Source organism: Sceloporus occidentalis, unplaced genomic scaffold, assembly GCF_023333645.1.
Source record: "Sceloporus occidentalis isolate IW3139 unplaced genomic scaffold, rSceOcc1.0.p SCAF_1, whole genome shotgun sequence".
Taxonomy (NCBI): Eukaryota; Metazoa; Chordata; class Lepidosauria; order Squamata; family Phrynosomatidae; genus Sceloporus; species Sceloporus occidentalis.
In genome coordinates, this window is record NW_028316981.1 from 15,858,696 (window position 1) to 15,880,588 (window position 21,893).

Consider the following 21,893-nt stretch of genomic DNA (forward strand, 5'->3'; position numbering starts at 1 on the left):
CGCACTCTCAGGTCGGGTGAAAGACATCTTTTAAGAGTTCCAGACGCTCGATATGTATCAGCTCAGAGGGCTTTCTCTATTTCAGCCCCTCAGCTCTGGAACTCCCTCCCCAATGAGCTCCGTACTTCCACCTCCCTCGATGCTTTCAAGAAGAACTTGAAGACTTTTTTGTTCCGCCAGGCTTTCCCCCCGTGAGCCTTGTAGTCATTCTCTTCCCCGTGGCAATGTTTTTGTGTATTCCATTCTACACAGCCACTTGTATAGGGTGTTGTTAGTTTTTACTGTTCTTAATTATTAACTTTGTATTATTTCATGCTAATGTTTCAATTGTCTTACTCTTTGATGTACACCGCTGTGATCGCTGGAATAGCGGTATAGAAATAAAAATTTTATTATTATATTATTATTAAATAAAACATGTATGTGAAAGTCACTATGACTAAGCAAAAGCAATTAAGAAGCCACACAGGTGAAAAAGCTAATGTAATTTAGAAGACTTGAATGTCAAGGACAGAATTATAGAATGTACAATTGGAAACACCTGAGATTCATTAAGTGTACAAGGTGAAATGATGAAATTCTTAAGTACGGGTTGAACTATGAGAACCAATCAAAATGGATGTACACGCCCACTTGTAGCAACCCCATTGGCAAAACCACGGGGTCACGACCCTCTCTCAGGATAGCAATGCTCATCAAGATTGAGATGTGACAATTCTGCTAGCAAACCACAGAAAGGTGACCCTCTCTCAAGATGACAATCCTTTATCCATAATCAGATAGATAAGTCCATGCTGACTTAGCTGGTCTTCACATCCAGCTTCCACTGCAAAAAGGGCACGTAACCTAGCAAATGATTGTAAGGCAAACAACGGACTAATGTAAGCAAAAGGACAATAAAAGGCCCAGCCAAAACCTGGCTGAGGAGGCTTGTGAGGAAGCTTGTGAAGAGGCTTGTGAACCCCACTCTCGTCTCTGCGTCTCCTTGCCGCGACAGCTGGTGACCCCGACGTGATCCAGAAAAAGCCCGACATGATATGGAGAAGGTGGCTACGGCCCGGCTCACACGACTGGAACAGTCTGCGCGCACATCCTCTACAGGATCCCGTGAGTATGGGAGGAACGTTGTCCACCGAGCAAAGGTCTCACGCTAGGGAGCTATATGAGATAGTTAAGCGGCTGTCAGGGGATAGGCAAATCACCCAAAGAGACATAGAAAATCTGATAGCAGAGATTTCATGCCAGTGTCCCTGGTACCCAGAGAAGGGAAGACTCTCTGCGGAGGAATGGGAGAAGATAGGCAATCATTTAAAGGCTGAACCTCGTGCTGCAGCACCCCACCTGATTGCCTGGCAGGTAGTAAACAAAGCCGTGAGGCGGCTAAGCCAATCCAAGACCCCCAAATCCTGCCTTCAACCCTCCGCTCCTTTAGCCTCGTTAGTTCATCCTCCAGGAGATCCACCAGGTTATTCAATGCCAGTGCTTGCACCACCCTTGCCACCTGTAAAGCTCCGGCTGGGAGCGGTAGAGGCAGGAATAGCTGACGAGCTTTTTTATTTGATACAGAAGGCAGGGAATAAGGTTAGTAAGTCTGATGTATGCAGGCTAGTTCAGGAGATTCGTCACCAGTGCATCTGGTATCCCGAAGATGGCTCTTTAAAATTAGATACTTGGGAAAAAGTTGGAAAGAGTTTACATGCAGAGCCAAGAGCACCAATTGAGGTGCTGCAACTGTGGCATTTGTGTAGACATTCCATAGAAAAATGCCTGCCTGATCTGGCAGGACCAGTTAAGGCAAAAGCGGCATTAGATACAGAACCCCCTTCCTCATATGTGGCTCCTGTAATTCATCCTCCCAAGGAGCCGGAGATAGATAAAGATCCCTCAGATCCATTGCCTAACAACAACCTACAACACCCTTCAGGGGCGGCTATGTCTCCATTTCAAAAAATGGCTCAGCAGTGTAGAAGCTCTGACCCAACTGATTTAGATGATTTAGAATTGTTGACTGCATATCCCATCTCTCAGACACAGGATCACAATAGTGGAGCAGTTTATGAAAAGAGTCCACTGCCATATGCAGTAATGAAAGAACTACAGCAAGCTATTAAGGATACAGGAGTAGAAAGTAATGATGTTAAGGGTATGTTAGAAGGTAGCAATAGTGAAGGACAATACACTGCAGAACAACTGGCAGGAGTAAATAACTTTGACACAATTCAGCAACAGACAGTGCTACCTCGAGAGGTCCTAGCAATATCTTCTGATTGTGCATTCTTGGCCTTTCAGAAAGTATCACCCTCTGGTCAGCCTAAAAAAGGTTTTGCTACCATAAGACAAGGGCCTGTTGAACCATACTGTGACTTTGTTAATCGGTTGCAAGCAGCCTTAGCACAGCAGGTTGATAATCCTGACGTGGCCAGAGATTTGTTGATCAAGTTGGCAAAAGATAACAAAGACTGTCAGAAAGCTTTACAACCATTGATGGCATCTAGAAATTTTGCATTGGCAGATATGCTTAGAGTTTGCCAGGACATAGGCACTCAATCACATAAAATGAATCTCTTGGCAGCTGCCATATCATTGGGTAATGAAAAGGAAGTGAAATGTTTTAATTCTGGACTAATAGGACCGGTTTCACCCAAATCATCTCTTTCAAAAAGAGGAATTTTTGTTACACCTAGTGCTATAGGTAGTGATTATGCAGGAACAATTCAAATGCAGGTTTGGGTTAATCTGCCACAATTTTTGTCCTTAGATATGCCAGCGGCACACTTAGTTTTGTTACCATCTGCAGCCCCAAACCCAGCAGATATGGAACCTGGTGGTGTCAATGTACAGTGGATAAAACAGCCAGTTGCTAATCAGCGGCTCAGCCATACATTTGTGATTGCAGGTTTAAGTTTCACAGGACTTTTACGCACAGGAGTGGATGTGACTGTGATGAGAACACAGAAGCGGCCAATAAATTGGAAGGCTGACTCTGTGCCTCAAGTCTGGGCCATTGCTGACCCACAAACATCTCAACAAAGCTGTAAGTGGCTCAAGGGGTACTAAGACCAACAGTCTGTGACAAATAAATGTTACTCAATATCCTCCATTCCCTCTATCTTCCTCTTTCCATATTTTGGGAATCTCTATGGATACACAGGTCTTGCAGACAAAGAGAACATAAAATTTTGTAGAATAAAACAGTAGAGTGTGCTTGGAAAAGCTAGACTTTCCAGTCAGCAAGAGTTCTATGTCTCATTCTTTTAATGGTCAGTTCGGTCTGCCCTTTTCTCCTTGATGTGTTTGATTTGCCCAGGCTTGGCTGAAGAATTGCAACAGCCAGAGGCCAGCATGGTTGTTATAGATCCTATCAATTGTTGCTTGTATCTGTTAATTTCCTTGTTTGTTTGGCTGATCGTGAATTGCAAATCTAAAGACAGCTCCCTTCCTTTAGTCCAAAGGTCTTTGCTGCATTGGTTTTTCAATAGGGATTAATTCCTGTTCTCAAGTGTCTTTTCCTTTCTGTTAAGCCTCACTTTGGTCAGCACAGTCTATCTGTAAAAACTGTCTTGGCTAAAGTAGGAAAAAAGTTTTGTCTAGGTTGCTTTGTGTCCTCATGGCTAAAGGACTACATATCCCATCTACCTAAATTGTGGTACATGTTTAGAAACAGATTCTAGTCCTCTTGCACCTAGAAATTGTTCATTTGTCTGTCTGCTAATGTGTTTGGATTTGTGCTACACTTTTGCAACACATAAACCTGAATTTCTTGTACTCTTCCTCCATTTGTGTTGTTTTGCTTCCTTCTTTTATACATTGTTTCCTAGAGAGAGAGCTTCTCTTACCAGCACAGTCTATCTGTCTCTCTTACTCTTCATCTGGGTTCGCTATAGTGGGATTACTGGGGGGGGGAACCCCCTCCTTCTCCCCTGCCTCGTCCTTTTTGTTTTGGAGTTTAATCTTGTACTCCATAGGTCTGCTTGCAGAAAAGGATTTGCTAATATAGATTTCCTCATTTTTGCTAAAATTGGTATCCTACCTTCTTTACTAAAGTCTGCTATTGCCATTCCTCTATGTTCTTCCCTGTGGATAGCCATCTCTGTTTAAAGTTCAAAAAGGGGGGAGAGATTCTTTTTCTCTCTCCCACCCACTATTTTCCTATGTTCCTAACAATTTTTCTTTGTTCTCTTCTGTGAGAAGGTAAGGCTATACAGCCTCACTATTGCCCTTTGTCTCGTCTAAGGTGTTGCTTCCTCTGCTTCTGTCTCTTCATACTCTTCACATGCTCAGAGAACAATGCAAGTTCAATTTGTTCACAATGCCATCTGTCTTTTCTGAGCTCTCCAGTCCTCAAAGTAAAAGGCACATGCCTTACATTTTCCTCTCAGTCTCAGAGGTGATGCATCTTCTCAGTTCAAATTGCTTGGTACAATTCCCAGCAATTGACAAATGGTGCAAATATCACCAATTTCTTGAATTTTGCCTATGCCCAAAATTTAAAGAGACATAAAATCCCCTCTTTCTCCTTTTTAATGACCCCAATAGCCTTCTTCTATAAAAACAAAAAAGGGGGAATGCACCTCCCAATCAACACAAAAAGGTTGTGAACCGGGCCATATCTGTTGTATTTGATTTGCCTGGAATAATTTAATTACACTGTCTGATTATTTATTTCCAACACAGAAACATTTTTCTTCATTTTTCCTGCTGCTGTGGCCCTTGGTGTGATATTGACAGTTTCCAGAGACAGCGGAAAGGACCAGCAACCCCCGTCACTTGGGGAAGAGGTTGTGCAGGAGTGTCAACCCCAATAGGCACAGTGTGGACATCAGCCAAGTATCTTGAACCTACACACGGCATCAAGGCCTTCAGATGCTAAACGATGAATACTTTTGCTGTGTGAAGACATCAAGATATGTGTTGCTTCAAATTGTCAGATAACTCTTGTTCCATTAATAATTTGATTGAAGAACTACATGATTTACCTGACTCAGGTCCACCAGAACATTGGATATTCTGGATTATGAAGCTGATTGATTTACTATTTGCCAGACCTTCATTGGCTGCAAAGACTTCTTGTATTGTCACTTTTGTATTATGATCCTATTTTGCTGTTTCATCCAATGTATTCCTGCCTTGTGCACTATGCTTTCACGAAGGGTAATGACGGCCGCAGAAAAGCAGCGGTTCGCAGGATATGTACACCAGCTCATAAAAAACAAAAAAGAGGGAGATGTAGCAACCCTATTGGCAAAACCACGGGGTCACGACCCTCTCTCAGGATAGCAATGCTCATCAAGATTGAGATGTGACAATTCTGCTGGCAAACCACAGAAAGGTGACCCTCTCTCAAGATGACCATGCTTTATCCATAATCAGATAGATAAGTCCATGCTGACTTAGCTGGTCTTCACATCCTGCTTCCACTGCAAAAAGGGCACGTAACCTAGCAAATGATTGTAAGGCAAACAACGGACTAATGTAAGCAAAATGACAATAAAAGGCCCAGCCAAAACCTGGCTGAGGAGGCTTGTGAGGAAGCTTGTGAAGAGGCTTGTGAACCCCACTCTCGTCTCTGCGTCTCCTTGCCGCGACACCCATTGGGTGGAAACTGACTAGTGGGTGGTATTTAACAATGGCTATAATAATTGCTATGTTTGCCAATGTATTTTGTGGGTAGTTGTGGAGTTGTGTGGATAGTTTGGAGATATTGGAGATTGTAGAGATTGTGATTTGTGAGGGCATTAGTATTTGTATATAGCAGAATAAAGTAGATCTTTTATATAAGACTACTGAGTTGTCTGGTGTCTTGAGTGAAGATACAAGAGCCAGCAGGATCCTGGAGAAGTGTGAAGACTTCTGAGGAAGAAGAGTGAGAAGGCTTGGAGAGTTTGTCAGGGTCTTCAGCTTATTCTCTGAAACTCTGCTGCTTTGGAGAAAAGCATTAACCACTGGCCAAAACTGGTCAGCGCCGCTGCATAACAAGGTGGTGAGTTAGAGCCAGAGGTGAAGAGCTACAACTCCCATCATCCCTGACAAGGGTTATGGGCCCAGATACTACAACACCCAGCATCCACAGAAGCTGAAAGTTCCAGAGAGTGGAAGACAGTTTTGTGGAAGACAGATCAGAGTAAGCTGTTTGCGCTGCACTGATAAGCTCCATGAGTAACTCATCCTGTGTTTTGTTTAAGCCCGGAAGGGGTCAGCTGTGCATACTCAGAAGGACTGTGTCAATTGAGTCACTGCACAAGTTAAGATGGAGATTCTAAAGTTTAGTAAATTGAACAGAAACAACTACTCTACCTGGAAGATTTATGCCCAATCTCTACTAGTGAAGGAGGGTCTGTGGACGACAGTTGGGGCCGGGCTGGCAGGCGATGCAAATGCAGCCACTAAAGAGAGAGATAATAAAGCGAAAGCCTGTCTTTTTCTAATGCTTGAAGAAGACTTGATTAACGACGTCAGAGATAAAGCGACCGCCAAGGATGTGTGGGATACATTGCAAAGATTACACACTCCTTCAACTGCCTTTGCAAAAATGTTGTGGTCTAAGAGAATTTACAGGCAAAAGATGTCTAAAGGGCAGTGTGTGATAGAACATTTAAAAATCATGCAAGACTTATTTGTGCAAGCTGAACTAAGAGGAGTGGAAATTAACAAAGAGCAGCAGTGCTATATTTTAATAGAATCGCTAGACTCTTCTTGGGACAATATCACTAACAGTCTACAAAACTTACCTGAAGCAGATCTTAATAGGGACTTAATTGTTGCCAGGATATTGGAAGAGAACCAGAGAAGACTGTCTGAGTAGCGTGACGCAGCAAGTTTAAAGACTATGCCAAAACAACATACAAAGCCTGATTTGCGTGGGCAGGAACAAGCAGCTTCTTCGAGGGAGCAACGAAAATGTTTTTACTGTAAAAAGATTGGACATCTGCAAAAGCATTGCAATCTTTTGGCTGCTGACAGAAACAAACAAGGAGAAAGCAGATGGCAGCCGCGGCACTATCAGAAGCAGTCCAAGCCACCATTTTTAAAAGACAGAAATAAAAAGGGGTTTGCAACCATGATCAAGGAAAAGCAAAATACTAACTCTAAATGGCTAGTTGACTCAGGAGCCTTATCCTCAATGTGTAATAATATTAACTTAATAAGTGATAGAAAATCTGCTAATGTAAATGCTGTAGTTTTGGCTGATGGGAAGGAGCTCAGTACTGTAAATCAAATGGATACAGTTTACATTCCAGGGCTGAAAGAAAACTTTACTGATATGCTACATGTGAAGGAGTTAGAAAACAATTTGTTGTCAGTAAGCAGATTAACAGACAGAGACTACATAGTCACCTTTGAAAAGAACTTGTGTAAGATAACTCTAAATGGGGAATTGCATGGAATAGGACTGAAAAAGGATAAGCTTTATTTCTTGGAGGACAATATTGATAGTTACAAGGTTGAGAATGCTAATAACATAGACAATGTCCCAATCCACAAAGACTGCATACACGAGCTCCACAGAAAATTCGGCCATGCTCGTTTCAAATGTTTAAAGAATTTAATCAGCATGTGTCCAGATTTAAAAGTAGCTGAATGCAAAAATCATTTGGATTGCACAGTTTGTAATCAGGTAAAGGTCAGGGCTTTTCCAGTTGCTAAGAAATCTAAAAGAATTGCTCAAAGACCATTTCAATTTGTTCATGCAGATGTTGCCCAAGCTAATTGTTTGTCTTTAGGTGGAAACAAGTATTTCCTAGTAATTGTTGATAGATTTTCAAGGTTTGCGTTTGTGAGAATATTGAAAAACAAATCTGATGCTGGGCAAAGTTTAAAAGCGTGGGTGAGAATGGTGGAAAGACAGTTTGATAGCAGAGTAGGCACCATTGTTACTGACAGAGGAGGAGAATTTTTAAATAATCAACTGTTTAACTGGTTTCAAAAGGTGGGAATAAGACATGACACAACTAACCCTGCTTGTCCAAGTGAGGATGGTTTAGCAGAGAGAAAAATTCAAGACATAAAAAGAATATCTGCTTGTTTGATGGCAGATGCAGGAGTGAAAGATAGTTTTTGGGCAGAAGCAACCCTAACAGCAATACATATAAGTAACAGACTGTATCATTCAGAAATTGAAGACATTCCCTACAGGGTATTGTATGGGAGAGTGCCAAATTACAAGTATTTAAGAGTTTTTGGACAATTTGCTTATGTTTACACACCTGCTTGTTTCAGGAGGAAAGGAGAACCCAAAAGTAAAAGGCTTATGTTTTTGGGGTATTCTGGAAATAGCTACAAGTTTCATTTGGGAGGAAAAGAAGTGCAGTATTCTAGGTCTGCAAATTTCGAGAGACATTCTGGCTGGGACAAGCTGCATGCCAATAAAGAAGTTTTTTTGAGGTTAGGAAGTTCAAATGAGCAAGAAGCACAAACTGAACCAACTTCAGGAAACGGAGGGGTTTCAGTCAAGCCAGAAGCTTCAACTAGCAGTAGTGGTAATACCTCTGATGGTGAGACACAAACTAGACCTATTACTACTAGAATGACTGAAGACAAGAGATTTAGTCATAGGACTACAACTCCTAGTGCAGATAGTGATGAAGAAAGAGGCAGATCAACAGAATTCATTCCCAGGCGTAGTCACAGAGTAAGAAAGTCTCCAGATAGATTTGTTGTGACACAGGCAAGAGCTTGTTTTGCAGTAGAAGAGCCTGAAAGTTTTGAACAGTTGAAAAGTTTTTCTAGAGAAGAACAGGAAAGATGGTGTGATGCAATGGATAGTGAGTTTAGTTGCCTGGTAAACAAAGATGTTTTTGAAATTATAGACAGACCCAAAGACAAGAAAGTAATTGGTTGTAAGTGGGTATACAAAAGAAAAGAAATGCCAGATGGAAGTATCAAGTATAAAGCTAGGTTAGTAGCTAAGGGTTTTGCACAACAGCAGTATGAGAACTTTGATAAGACATATTCTCCAACTGCAAAGCCAGAAAGTTTGAGAATGGTTTTAGCTGTAGCAGCAAGAAGGAATCTAGTTGTAGAACATTTCGATTTTGAAACAGCTTACCTAAATGCTAGTTTGGATGAAGAAATATTTATGGAGCAACCACAAGGTTTTGAAGAAAATGGTAGTCAAAAAGTTTATAGATTGAAGAAAGTATTATATGGTTTAAAACAGAGTGCCAGAGCTTGGAATTTATGCATTAATGATGAGTTAGTTAAGCTAGGATACAAAAGGAGCGTTGCAGATGCTTGTGTGTATACAAAATGAGACATAGTGTTAGTGATTTATATAGATGATTTGTGCGTAGCAGCAAAGTCAGAACAGGAAATTGAGTCAGTAAAAAGAGAATTGTCTGATAAGTTTGTTTTAAAGGATTTAGGTTTATTGAAGTCTTATTTAGATATTGGTGTTGAATGGACACAAGAAGGTCATTGTTTATTAAGTCAGAGAAAGAAAATTGAAAGTTTGATTGAAAAGTGTGGATTACAAAATGCTAAAATAGTTAGAGCTCCAATGACAACTGGTTTTTTGTCTGAACAAACAACTAGAGCTTTTGAGGACAAGACTTTTTTTAGGAGCATTATAGGATCTTTACAATTCATTTCTTGCCATACCAGACCAGACATTTCGTATGCTGTAAACGTTTTATCAAGAAGGCTTAATGATCCAAAAATTGAAGACTGGACAGCAGTAAAACATTTATTGAGATATTTGAAAGGAACTTTAGATAAGAAATTAATAATCAGAAGCAATAATTCAGATTTAGATTGTTATGTGGACAGTTCTTTTGCGTCGGAATTAGGAGACAAGAAGTCAGTTACAGGAATGATAATTAAATACAGTGATAGTCCAATAGTTTGGAGAAGTAGAAAACAAACTAATGTAGCGTTGAGTACAACTGAAGCAGAATTCGCAGCTTTGAATGAGATAGTGAATGAGGTACAGTGGGTTGAGCAATTGTTAAATGATTTAAACGAAAATTTCAAAGTACCAGTGGAAATTCTGGAAGATTCGCAGTCATGCATAGCGATTGCTGAAACTGAAAGTTTGAAGAACAGAACAAAATATGTGGGTGTAAGATATCAAAATGTGCGAGACATGGTTCAGAAAGGTGAAATAGAGTTGAGGTATATAGAAACACAACATAACATAGCAGATTTGTTCACTAAAGCATTGACAGCAGAAAAACATGAAAGACTGACACAAATGGTTGGAATGACATTGTAAGACACATAGGCCTGTTACAGACTGCCAAAATAAAGCTGCTTCGGGTCTCTTTGGAGGTATGCTATTTAAATGATGCATGGGTCCAAAGAGTCCGGAAGTTGTGCCAAAGCCACACTCCATTCCTAAGCACTGGAGTGCAGCTTTGGTGCAGCTTCCGGATTCTTAGGATGCATGCATCATTTAAATAGGATAACTCCAAAGAGACCCGAAGCAGCTTTATTTTGGCAGTCTGTAACAGGCCATACAATATTTTATTTCGGAGGGGATTGTTAAGGAAAATGCAACATGGGGCATACAGTAGAAGAAATAAAACATGTATGTGAAAGTCACTATGACTAAGCAAAAGCAATTAAGAAGCCACACAGGTGAAAAAGCTAATGTAATTTAGAAGACTTGAATGTAAAGGACAGAATTATAGAATGTACAATTGGAAACACCTGAGATTCATTAAGTGTACAAGGTGAAAGGATGAAATTCTTAAGTATGGGTTGAACTATGAGAACCAATCAAAATGGATGTACACACCCACTGGGTGGAAACTGACTAGTGGGTGGTGTTTAACAATGGCTATAATAATTGCTATGTTTGCCAATGTATTTTGTGGATAGTTGTAGAGTTGTGTGGATAGTTTGGAGATATTGGAGATTGTAGAGATTGTGATTTGTGAGGGCATTAGTATTTGTATATAGCAGAATAAAGTAGATCTTTTATATAAGACTACTGAGTTGTCTGGTGTCTTGAGTGAAGATACAAGAGCCAGCAGGATCCTGGAAAAGTGTGAAGACTTCTGAAGAAAAAGAGTGAGAAGGCTTGGAGAGTTTGTCAGGGTCTTCAGCCTATTCTCTGAAACTCTGCTGCTTTGGAAAAAAGCATTAACCACTGGCCAAAACTGGTCAGCGCCGCTGCATAACAAGGTGGTGAGTTAGAGCCAGAGGTGAAGAGCTACAACTCCCATCATCCCTGACATCTTATTTGATCGCAGACCAATGCGTAACAATAACAATAAGTGTGGCCAGCTTTTGCACAGCGGCAAAGGTCTGCAGACATAAGATAGTCCCTTAAAATTTTATAATACTTGTTAGTTAAAATGTTATAACGATTTCATGCATTTATAATTATATTATTTTACTTTTCCTTCTTTGTCTTTTTAATATAATTTTATAAGTGAAATCTTAATTATTAACTATTGTATGTGATTGCTGTTTGTTGATGTTTGATCAGTTGATTGTAATAAATAAAATGAAACATGCAACCCCTACAACATTGGACTTCCAATAGCTAGCAGGACTCATCTGAAATAGAGAAACTGGGAGAGGGAACTTACATTGTGATGATTTAAAGCAGAAACCCGGTTACACTACACAATTATAGTGCTATATTCCACTTTAGCTGCCCTAGCAACCTCCTATGGAATCCTGGGATTTGTAGTTTGATGAGGCACTAGAGCTCTCTGGCTGTGAATTCTAAATACCCCTCTTGAAAGTACAAATCTCAGGATTCCATATGATGTGATTTCCTGAATGACAGAGGGTTGGACTGGATGGCCCTTGTGGTTTCTTCCAACTCTATGATTCTATGGCCTGGTACAGACTGCCCCAAAAGGTTTGCTCCGCGAGGAAGCTGCAGCGGACAAACTGCGCAACTTCCTCACGCAGCAAAAAGAACCCACAAAAAGCGAGTTCTTTTTGCGATGCCATAATGACGCCACAGTATGCCGTCCGTCGTGTCAAAATGGCGGCAACCATCTGTACAGGGCACCGCCATTTTGATGTACGGAAGATGTGCTCGGGTTGCAGGCCATCTGTAAGAGACACCCCAAGGCAATCCTAGCACGTCATGAAGACATGCCACGAGGCCCGTCTGTACCGAGCCTACGTTGTCATGGCAGTTAAAGTAGACTATAATTGTTCAATCTGAATGGGCAATAGAGGATGAGCACTAGCAGCAGGAATAACTGTTTCTGCTGTGTTGAGAACTGCAGTAAAACACACTCACACAAAATATTTTAGTCATATACTATGTTGAGAGCAGCACACAATGTCTGCATGTAGACGGAAAGGGGATCACGCAGCAAGAAGTTTAAGAACCACTGAAGTAATGCCTTAAATTCAGTTGCCAGTTCCCACTTAAACAGACCTCCTGAATCAATGGAACTTCCTTCTAGCTCTGAGGAATACATACCCAAAGATCCCCAGACAGATTTTCCAAGAGCTGCATCCAACATTGGTTGCTTTCGGGCAATGCTGACCTTCAACTGTACATTCTCTACCACGGTGCCATTGAGCTACAAGGAGGCAAGAGAGATCCTAAGTCATTTGTGCGGAATCCCTCAATAGCCCAGAGTGACCTCTTGAAGAATAAGGAGTCTTAAAGACTCAGTGCTGTCAAGTGTGTCCTCATTCACAAGCAAATATCACTGTTCAAGGGGGTCCACTCCCCAAGGAGGTATAGATGGGAATGCAGTCCATAGACCTGTTACTTTTCAGCTCCAAGAAGTATTGACTGTTAGCCAAGAAGGCTGGGACTTCTGGGAGCTGAAGTCCAAAACACCCAGAGGACCAAATTTAGAACCTACAGCTCTAGAAGATGCCACAGGATTTCTGCTATAAGGGAGAACACAATAAGTGGCTACAATAAGCCTCCAACTTATGGCTGAATATAGCCATGAAGAACCTCAGGCTTAAGACCCAATACGGTCTTCTTGGGGCCACAATCTGGAGTTACTCCAAAAAGCTACACCTCTTTTGCTGGTTTTCTAAGTCTTGTAGGAGATTTTTTTTCTTCCTATTCTAAAAGACTGCAATGTCCTCTACAAAGTTTAGTTGATAGCACGGCCCCTCAAGAGCCTTCTCAGTGGCTGCTCTAAGGCTATGGAACTCTCTGCTACAAGAATCCAAGAGTGCATCTACAGTGTCAAAATAATGCAGCTTGACACTACTTTAACTGCCATGGCGCCATCCTACAAAATCCTGGGATTTGTAGGTTGGCAAGGACCAGCACTCTTTGGCAGAGAAGGCTAAAGATCTTGTCAACTAAAAATCCCAAGTTTCCATAGGATGAAGCAGCAGCACTTAAATTGGTGTCAAATTGATTATTTCTACTGTGTAGATGCACCCCAAGCTGAGCAAGTTAAAATGTTTTTTTTTTCTTTTTAAAATTATTTTAACAAGTATTTGGTAATTAAATGACTGTGTGGAAATGAATGTGTGCAAATGCCTGTAATGGAGTGCATTGCTTTTAAAACTGTTCCCATCATGGTTTTAAATAATTGTATATTGTTTTATAGTACTGACGTTTTAATACAGCATTGTATTTAATTGCATGTTAACAGAATTTAATTGCGTTTTACCGTCAGCTCTTGCCAACTGTGGGCTTGTCATCCATGCATTTAAACATCTGCGGATGGTCCCATTGTCCCCAATGGCAGTGCGTGCACACAGCTGAACACCATTAAAATCAACGGGATTTGAGGTCTCGCATTCAGATTCACGGTGGGGTCCAGAATCGAACCCCTGCAGATACAAAGGGACGACTGTGTTTCTAATTTTTAATTCATGTATATTATTTTAATTCATGCGTGAGCCACCTTGAGTCCCATTTGGGAGAAAGGTAAGATGTAAATAAATTTTTAAAATAATTATAATGATGATACCAATAATTATAAGACATTGTCTAGAACTGAATTTGGTCCTCGAGATAAAACACTTAGGTTTACAGCAAAGCAAGTGAATCTAGCTGATTCTTGGATCCGCCTCATCCCCAATTCCTGTGTGCCTAAAACAAGGAATTTCTAAACATTTAATGGCAGTTATCCATGCCACCTAGACTGACAAACCAGAAATAACATCAACTGTGGTTACATTAAGAAATGGCAAACCTCTGACCATGGCTTCTGCTACTGTCTTCTACAAGTTGTTGCTGTAATACTTGTTGTATTATAAAATGTATTTATTAAAAAGAAAAAAAATACTAAAAGAACCTTAAGTGTCATCTCTGCCATCTTTCTGGTCCAGTATAAGCAACACAGAGAGGAAAAGCAGTGGCCCATACCTCAGCAACGGCTTGATCCGCAGACTCCAGTTTGTCATATGTGACAAAAGCACAGCTGGGGAGTAAGAAAAGAGAAGGTTTAGTATTGAGCTCAGGAATGCTCCCACTGAGTCCATTGTAGAACTTGGAAAAGTTACTTTTCCAAGTTGCAACTTTCAAGGATCCCTAGGTAGGGAGGCACAGCGTACCAAAAGATTTAAAAAAAAAAAAAAAAAACCCTTTGAAGTAGATGAAAGTCAGCTCCTGGTTTCAAAAACTGAGATTCTTTTTAATGTCAAACAAGTGAGTGGAGCCCCAAAACCTACTTCAAAGGTGAATTGCCACACCTGGCAGCTTCCAAGAGAGGCAAATAAGGCTGCTGCCCCACTGCAGAATTAAAGCAGTTTGACACTGTTTTAACTGTCATGGCTCCATCCTATGGAATGCTGGGATTTGTGGTTTGCTGTGGCACCAGAGCTCTCTGACAGACCCAGTTAAATCTTTCACAAAACTACAAATCCCTGAATTCAGCATTGAGCCATGGCAGTTAAAGTGGTGTCAAGTGATAGCCAAAAAGACCAATAAATGGCTCAGAGTAAAAATCAAGCCTTGACTCTCCCCAGAAGCCAAAATGACTAAACTGAGACTGTCATACTTTGGATATATCATAAGATGACGACTTCTTAGAAAAGTTTATAATCCTTGGCAAAGTGGAACGCAGCAGGAAAGGACGATTCAATCAAGAAAACCACAACCCTGTGTTTGTAAGACCTGAGTAAGGCAGCTGAAAAAAACGGTGTTTTGGAGGTCTCTCCTTCATAGAGTCACTGAAAGTCAAAGCCAACTTGCTGGCAAATTAACAACAAAAACATTATAAAAATGCAATACACAGAGTAGATATAGTTGTATAAGACATCTTGGTTCCCTTCATACTTGCCAAAGAAAAATAAACTACTGTTTCCATTGTTGGCAGGGCAGTGATAAAGAAAGATTACTTCATCTTTCACATATTGGTACTGCCCTGTTCTTTCTCAATTTAGGACAGAGCTTGAAGTCCACATGAACTTATGGTTGATATGACTACTAGTCATATAAATAAATCTGTTCTGGAAATGGATGCTAAACTTCTGGACAGCACTGACAGGGTAATGTTCCCAGGAACTCGAACAGTCTTGCTCTAGCCTTGAGGCAAAACAAGATGGTTATTCACTTAGGTGGCAGATTTTGGGTCAAGTTAAAGGTAGGGGGTTGGAAAAGCATACCACACCTTTCAAACTCAGGGAAAGCAAGTCACAGTACCAAATATAAACAAGATTTTGAATATGACTAGAAAATAAGATGAACTAACTAAAGCAAAAGCATAACCACAAGTATATATGAAATGAACTGCATAACCAAATGTATTTTATACTTCTTTGAAGAATAAGATAACACATGCAGAAACTAACTGACCATATTAAGTGAAACTGACTTAACAAACAAATAATCCTTACAATACCGAACTTTGGTGAAATGTGGTGGTAATTAATAGCACTCCATGAAAAAACTACTGTTTATCTCATCCCAAAATTTTCAGGTCTTGTATGCTTGAGTAAATCACTTTCAACAGTACTTCAAAATAGATTCTTCAAGCACCAAACGGTAATAGTTAGATGAGAAGCAAATCAAAATTCACATACTTATTAGTTACTTTAAGCCTGTGCCTTGGCTAGCTCAGTTTATTTTCTAGTACAGTTGGACTTCTTTATCCACGGATTCTTTATCCACAAATTCAAGCATCCACGGCTTGATAATATTAAAAAGATACATATAAATTTCAAAAAGCAAATCTTCATTTTGCCATTTTATGTAAGGAACACCATTTTACTCTGCCATTGTATTTAATGAGACTTCAGCATCCACGGATTTCGTATGAATGGCGGATCCAGGAACTAAACCCCAGCAGATAATAAGGGCCCAGTATATTATATTCAAAATCATTTTTATGTTTGGTACTATGAATTGCTCTCCCCAAGTTTGAAAGGTGTAGCAATCTTTTAGAGACGCTCATAGAATCATAGAATCATAGAGTGGGAAAAGACCACAAGGGCCATGCAGTCCAACCCCCTGCCATGCAGGAAATCTAAATCAAAGCATCCCCGACCGATGGCCGTCCAGCCTCTGCTTAAAAACTTGCAAGGAGGGAGACTCCACCACTCTCTGAGGGAGTCTGTTCCACTATCGAACAGCCCTTACTGTCAGGAAGTTCCTCCTAATGTTGAGGCGGAATCTCTTTCCTGGAGCTTGCATGCTTTGTTCTGGGTCTTAGTCTCTGGAACAGCAGAAAACAAGCTTGCTCCCTCCTCAATATGACATCCCTTCAAATATTTAAACAGGGCTATCATATCACCTCTTAACCTTCTCTTCTCCAGGCTGAACATTCCCAGCTCTCTAAGTCATTGCTCATAGGGCATGGTTTCCAGACCCTTCACCATTTTAGTCGCCCTCCTTTGGACATGCTACAGTTTCTCAACATCCTTTTTGAGTTGTGGTGCCCAGAACTGGACACAATATTCCAGGTGGGACCTGACCAAAGCAGAATATAGTGGCACTATTACTTCCCTTGATCTAGACACTATACTTTTATTGATGCAGCCTAAAATTGCATTGGCCTTTTTAGCTGCTGCATCACACTGTTGACTCATGTTCAACCTGTGGTCTACTTGGACTCCCAGATCCCTTTCACCTGTAGTTTCATTCAGCCAGGTGTCATCTGCAAATTTGATAAGTGTGCCCCCAATTCTGTCATCCAAGTCATTGATAAAAATGTTGAATAACACTGGCCCCAGGACAGAGCCCTGTGGGAACCCACTGGTCACTTCTCTCCAGGATGAAAAAGAACCATTGTTGAGCACTCTTTGCGTTCGGCCGGTCAACCAGTTACAAATCCATGTAACAGTGACCTTGTCTAGTCCACATTTTACAAGCTTGTTTGCAAGAATATCATGGGGAACTTTGTCAAAGGCCTTACTGAAATCAAGATATACTATATCCACAGCGTTCCCTTCATCTACCAAGCTGGTAATTTTATCAAAGAAAGATCAGATCTGCATGACTTCTTTCTCTGAAACCCATGTTGACTTTTTGTGATTATGGCATTGCTTTCTAGATGTTCACAGATCTGCTCTAGAATCTTTCTTGGTATTGATGTCAGATTAACTGGACAATAATTGTTTGGATCCTCTCCCCCCCCCCTTTTTTTTTTTTTGAAGATGAGGACATTTGCCCTCCTCCAGTCTGCTGGGACTTCTCCTGTTCTCCAGGAGTTTTCAAAGATTACTGCCAATGGCCTCCTATAGTTTTTGTGTATTAGGCTGGGAAAACAGACAGGTCTGACCTCTGGGGCACAATCCACTTGTAGATTCTGAGGTTTGGACAGCTCTATAAGCATAGCATCCTAGAGTTCGAAGAGACCCCCAGGGCCATCCAGTCCAACCCCCTGCCATGCACAATCAAAGCATTCCTGACAGACAGCCATCCAGCCTCTGTCCAATAATCTCCAAAGAATGAGACTCCAGTTTCTGCTTAAAATCCACCCAAGGAGACTCCACCACACTCTGAGGCTGTGTCTTCCACAGCTGAACAGCTCTTATGGTCAGGAACTTCTTCCTAATGTTTAGGTGGAATCTCTTTTCCTGCAGCTTGAATCCATTGCTCCATGACTTATTCTCTGGAGCAGCAGAAAACAAGCTTGCTCCATCCTCAATAGGACATCCCTCCAAATATTTAAACATAGTTATTATGTCATCTCTTAACTTCTCTTCTCCAGGCTAAACATAAATCTCTCCTCATAGTGCCTGGTATCCAGACCTTTCACCATTTTGGTCACCCTCCTCTGGACATGTTCCAGCTTGTTAATATCCCTTTTGAATTTGGTGCAGAGAACTGGACACAGTATTCCAGATGAGGTCTGACCAAAGCAGAACAGGGCAGTACTATTACTTCTCTCAATCAAGATATTGTTCTTCAGTTGATGCAGCCTAGAACTGCATTGGCTTTATTAGCTTCCACTTCATATCATTTAACCCTGTGATCTATTAAGATCACTTATTATTTTTATTGCAGCCTGATGGACTTTCTGTCTTAGGCATGAAGATGGCCTGGGCCCAGTCAGCTTCCTTTCTCAGCACCTACTTGCGGGGGTTGTCCATGGAGAGATCAATGATGTTCCCAAAGGCTGCAAAAGCGGTACGCAGCATGTTCTGATTCATGTCAGCCCCGTACACAAACACCGTATTGCCTTTGCGTGGGGCACGGCGGTCTGGGAAAGAATCTGATCCTGGAAAGAGGCAAAGAAGGGCAAAATATAAACTGCTAATCCTGTCCTGGTAGTCCAATTCAGTGCCAAATCACCTCGAAATCTTACCTACTCTCTTAAGAAACCTAGACATAACATTCCCATCAGGCTTTCCCCATCTATCAACTAGCAGTTCATAAGTGTAATATGAGTGTATAATTCAGAAAATTAAATTACTGTGTTAGATATGAAATAATATTACAGTGCAGACAATTACAATGTAGAAAAGAAAACCCTCTCTGATTACTGGCTATCTGAAGGACTGTATTCTCCATATGAACTTGAAAAGGTTACTTTTTTGGATCTATCTGGTCTTGATACAGGCTAAGTCTCTCTTATCTAAAATACTTGGGATCAGGGGTGTTTGGGATTTCACAATATCTGTATTTGTATATATACACTATGAGATATCTTTGAGATGAGACCCAAGTCTAAACACAAAATTCATGTATGTTTCATATACACCTTATACACATACCTTGAAAGTAATTTTATACAATATTTTAAAATAATTTTGCGCATAAAACAAAGTTTATGTACACTAAACCATCAGAAGCCAAGGTGTCACTCTCTCAGCCACCCATGAAAAATGTTTTGGTTTATAGAATATTTCGGATTTTAGAATTCTAAACAAGGGGGACTCAACCTGTATGAGAAAAGGCCTTCTCAGTGGCTGTTTCCAAAGCTCTTGAGATGCTCTACAAATAGAGGCAAGGTTGGCCCTTTCTCTGTGTCATTCTGTTGGCAGGTAAGGTCTCTTATGTGGAAGTTGGAACAGTTTGCTAAGGACAGGACTTGTTTCCAGTTGGGTGCTGTACTTTTCTTAGTTATAGGTTTTAATGTTTTCATTTGTGCTTTTAATTAACAATTGGTTGTGTTTTGTGCATTACTTGCATTCTTTATTTGCTTAATACTACTGTGAGCCACCTTAAGTCCCAATTTTGAGAGAAAGGCAGGATCTAAATCCAATGATTAAATAAATAAACAAGTGAAATCTCCCAAAACTGATTCCAGCCTCTCCCCACAAAGTCATGAGGTCCACCTTGGCTCCTCAGGATATTGGGACCCGAGATAGAGAGTGTGATATAAATATTTTAGTAAGTAAATAAACATGCAGTTGGCCCATGATTCTGTAGGTAAATTAGCTTAAAAATAGTAATTTTGGTCATCTGAACATATAATCAGATGAGAAATATATATGCATACTACTTAACAGTCAATAAGGAACACTTGTTTATATTAAATGTTGCAGTTAATAAAGACTGAAAAAGAATTGTGATATGATAATGGCACTGTATGTATAAGTCTTGCATAGTTGCAGAAATATGGTCTAACAGTACAGTTGTCAGTTGGAAAGCATAAAACATATTTACAAAGCCCCAAGAATGCCTTACGGCGAAAACTGCCCTCTCGGTCCCGGTCTCGGTCTCGGTCCCGATCTCTGTCTCTCTCCCGGTCGTGTTCTCGATCCCGGTCTCTCTCCCGGTCCCGATCTCTTTCTCGGTCTCGATCTCTACTTCTATCCTGGCTGCGATCCCGATCATAGTCCCACTCGTAACCAGGCAAGTTTTCACTCCGCTCTGAGTCCTTGTCTGGATCCCTGCTCACCTCTGATTCCTTCTCTTGATCTCGGAGGCGATTACTGGAGCTCACAAAGCTGGAAAAAGTAAAATGCCAGGGAAAAGATGGATTGTCAGGGGAGTAGAGTACCAAAGGAGAAAGATATTTGAATAATCTCTTGCTTGTTGCACAAAGAAAGATATTACAGAGTGGCACCTTAAATGATGTTTGCAGCATATTGTACCTATGCCCAAGGGCAGCTGCTCATGCAAAATGTCACTAGTTGGCCTGATATAATTGGAAGCAGTGGCATTCAATAATGACACAATTGCCAGGATGTTATATCACCATCCTTAAAGCCTGCAAGGGACTAAATTAGATATCTTTTCTATTTGATCTTTTTCAGACTTTGTTAGGTTCATTGTGAACATAGAGGTTTTACCTTTGTTAATGAATAAACCAGATACTTGTCCAAATTGTGCTAACATTCTATTTACTTTTGAAATATCTTCTATCGGGTTTGCTAAAGTAAGGACTAAATTGTCAGCATAAGCCCTAAATTTAATCTCCTTTCCTTTAATTTTCACACCTTCAATCTTCTTTTAAAACCCTTTCTTTTGGTTTGCATTTTGGGACTTTCTGACTATAAAAGAAGTCCCTTTTTCCTGCACAAAAACCAAGAAGTTTTCTTCGCATGAACCCAAAGTTTCACATGCAAAATTATTAAATTTTTTAGGCAAATGAGTTCCCAAATGTGGAGAAAAAAAATTGGGAGTTGACCCATTTCTTCACGGTGCCCCAATGTATTGAAATACCCTTTCTTGTCAAGGATTAGGAAATTAACACATCTAGTTGTCTCCAGGAACTAATTTGCAGAGAACCTTGGTTAATACTATAATTGCCACTGTCAGTACTGTCTGCATTTAATTTTCCTCTGACTAGTATTATATACAATATTGATCTCTTGGTGTATATGTTTGTATACACAAAGATTTATATACAGACACAAACCAGGAAATGCATCATAACACTTTTAATAAAGGAATCCACAAAGGCTTATCCCAAAATACGTTTCTTTGTCAGCAGGGTGCCACAAAACTCTATTTTGTTTCTAAAATGGTGCAGCTCTCACAATATAGCCTAGAAGCTCAGCAATTTGGTGGAAGACACCACCCGCTTCCACCCGAAAAATTAATATTTCACTCTAAACCAGTAAAAGGAGAAATTTATATTAGACAGGGGGCCTTTCACATTACACTGTTAGAGCACTAATGCCACCTTATCTGTCATGGTACCATCCTATAGGATCCTGGAGTTTTTAGTTTAGTGAGGTGCTAGAACTCTGAGGCAGAGAATTCTAAACACTTCATAGAAATAACGGATCCCAGGATTCCATAGGATGGTCTGATAAAAATAATAAAAATGGGAGCTCTCACTCTTAGTCTGCCCTGCACTGCAGAAATAATGTAGTTTGACACTGCTTCGACTGTTATGGCTCCAGCTTCTGGAATTCTGAGGATCTGTAGCATGTTGTGGCACCAAAACTCTCAGACAGAGAAGGTTATTTCCCCAAATTACACATCCCAGAATTCCATAGCATTGAGCCATGGCAGTTAAAACTGTGTCAAACTGCATGTTTCTGCAGTTAGTTAGAAATTCCTTATTCTTTTCTACTCATAGCCTAGAAGTCTTCATGACTGGAAAACGAGAGGACCAGGTAGGCAATAGGTGACCTTTTGTCCCTCACACCCTGCCCTT

General features: G+C 40.5%; 1 protein-coding gene across 4 annotated transcripts in view; it reads right to left on the reverse strand.

The window, feature by feature from the left end:
* The window catches only part of NELFE (negative elongation factor complex member E), a 30,017-nt gene that overhangs the window by 1,571 nt on the left and 6,553 nt on the right, over positions 1 to 21,893 (reverse strand). For all 4 annotated transcript variants that reach the window (XM_089513760.1, XM_089513780.1, XM_089513770.1 and 1 more), the window contains exons 7-10: positions 19,970 to 20,232; positions 18,413 to 18,557; positions 14,261 to 14,315; positions 12,392 to 12,494 (exon numbers count right to left, since the gene is read on the reverse strand). In XM_089513760.1, coding sequence (XP_089369886.1) covers positions 12,392 to 12,494; positions 14,261 to 14,315; positions 18,413 to 18,557; positions 19,970 to 20,232 — 566 coding nt within the window. The remainder of the gene's footprint in view (positions 1 to 12,391; positions 12,495 to 14,260; positions 14,316 to 18,412; positions 18,558 to 19,969; positions 20,233 to 21,893) is intronic.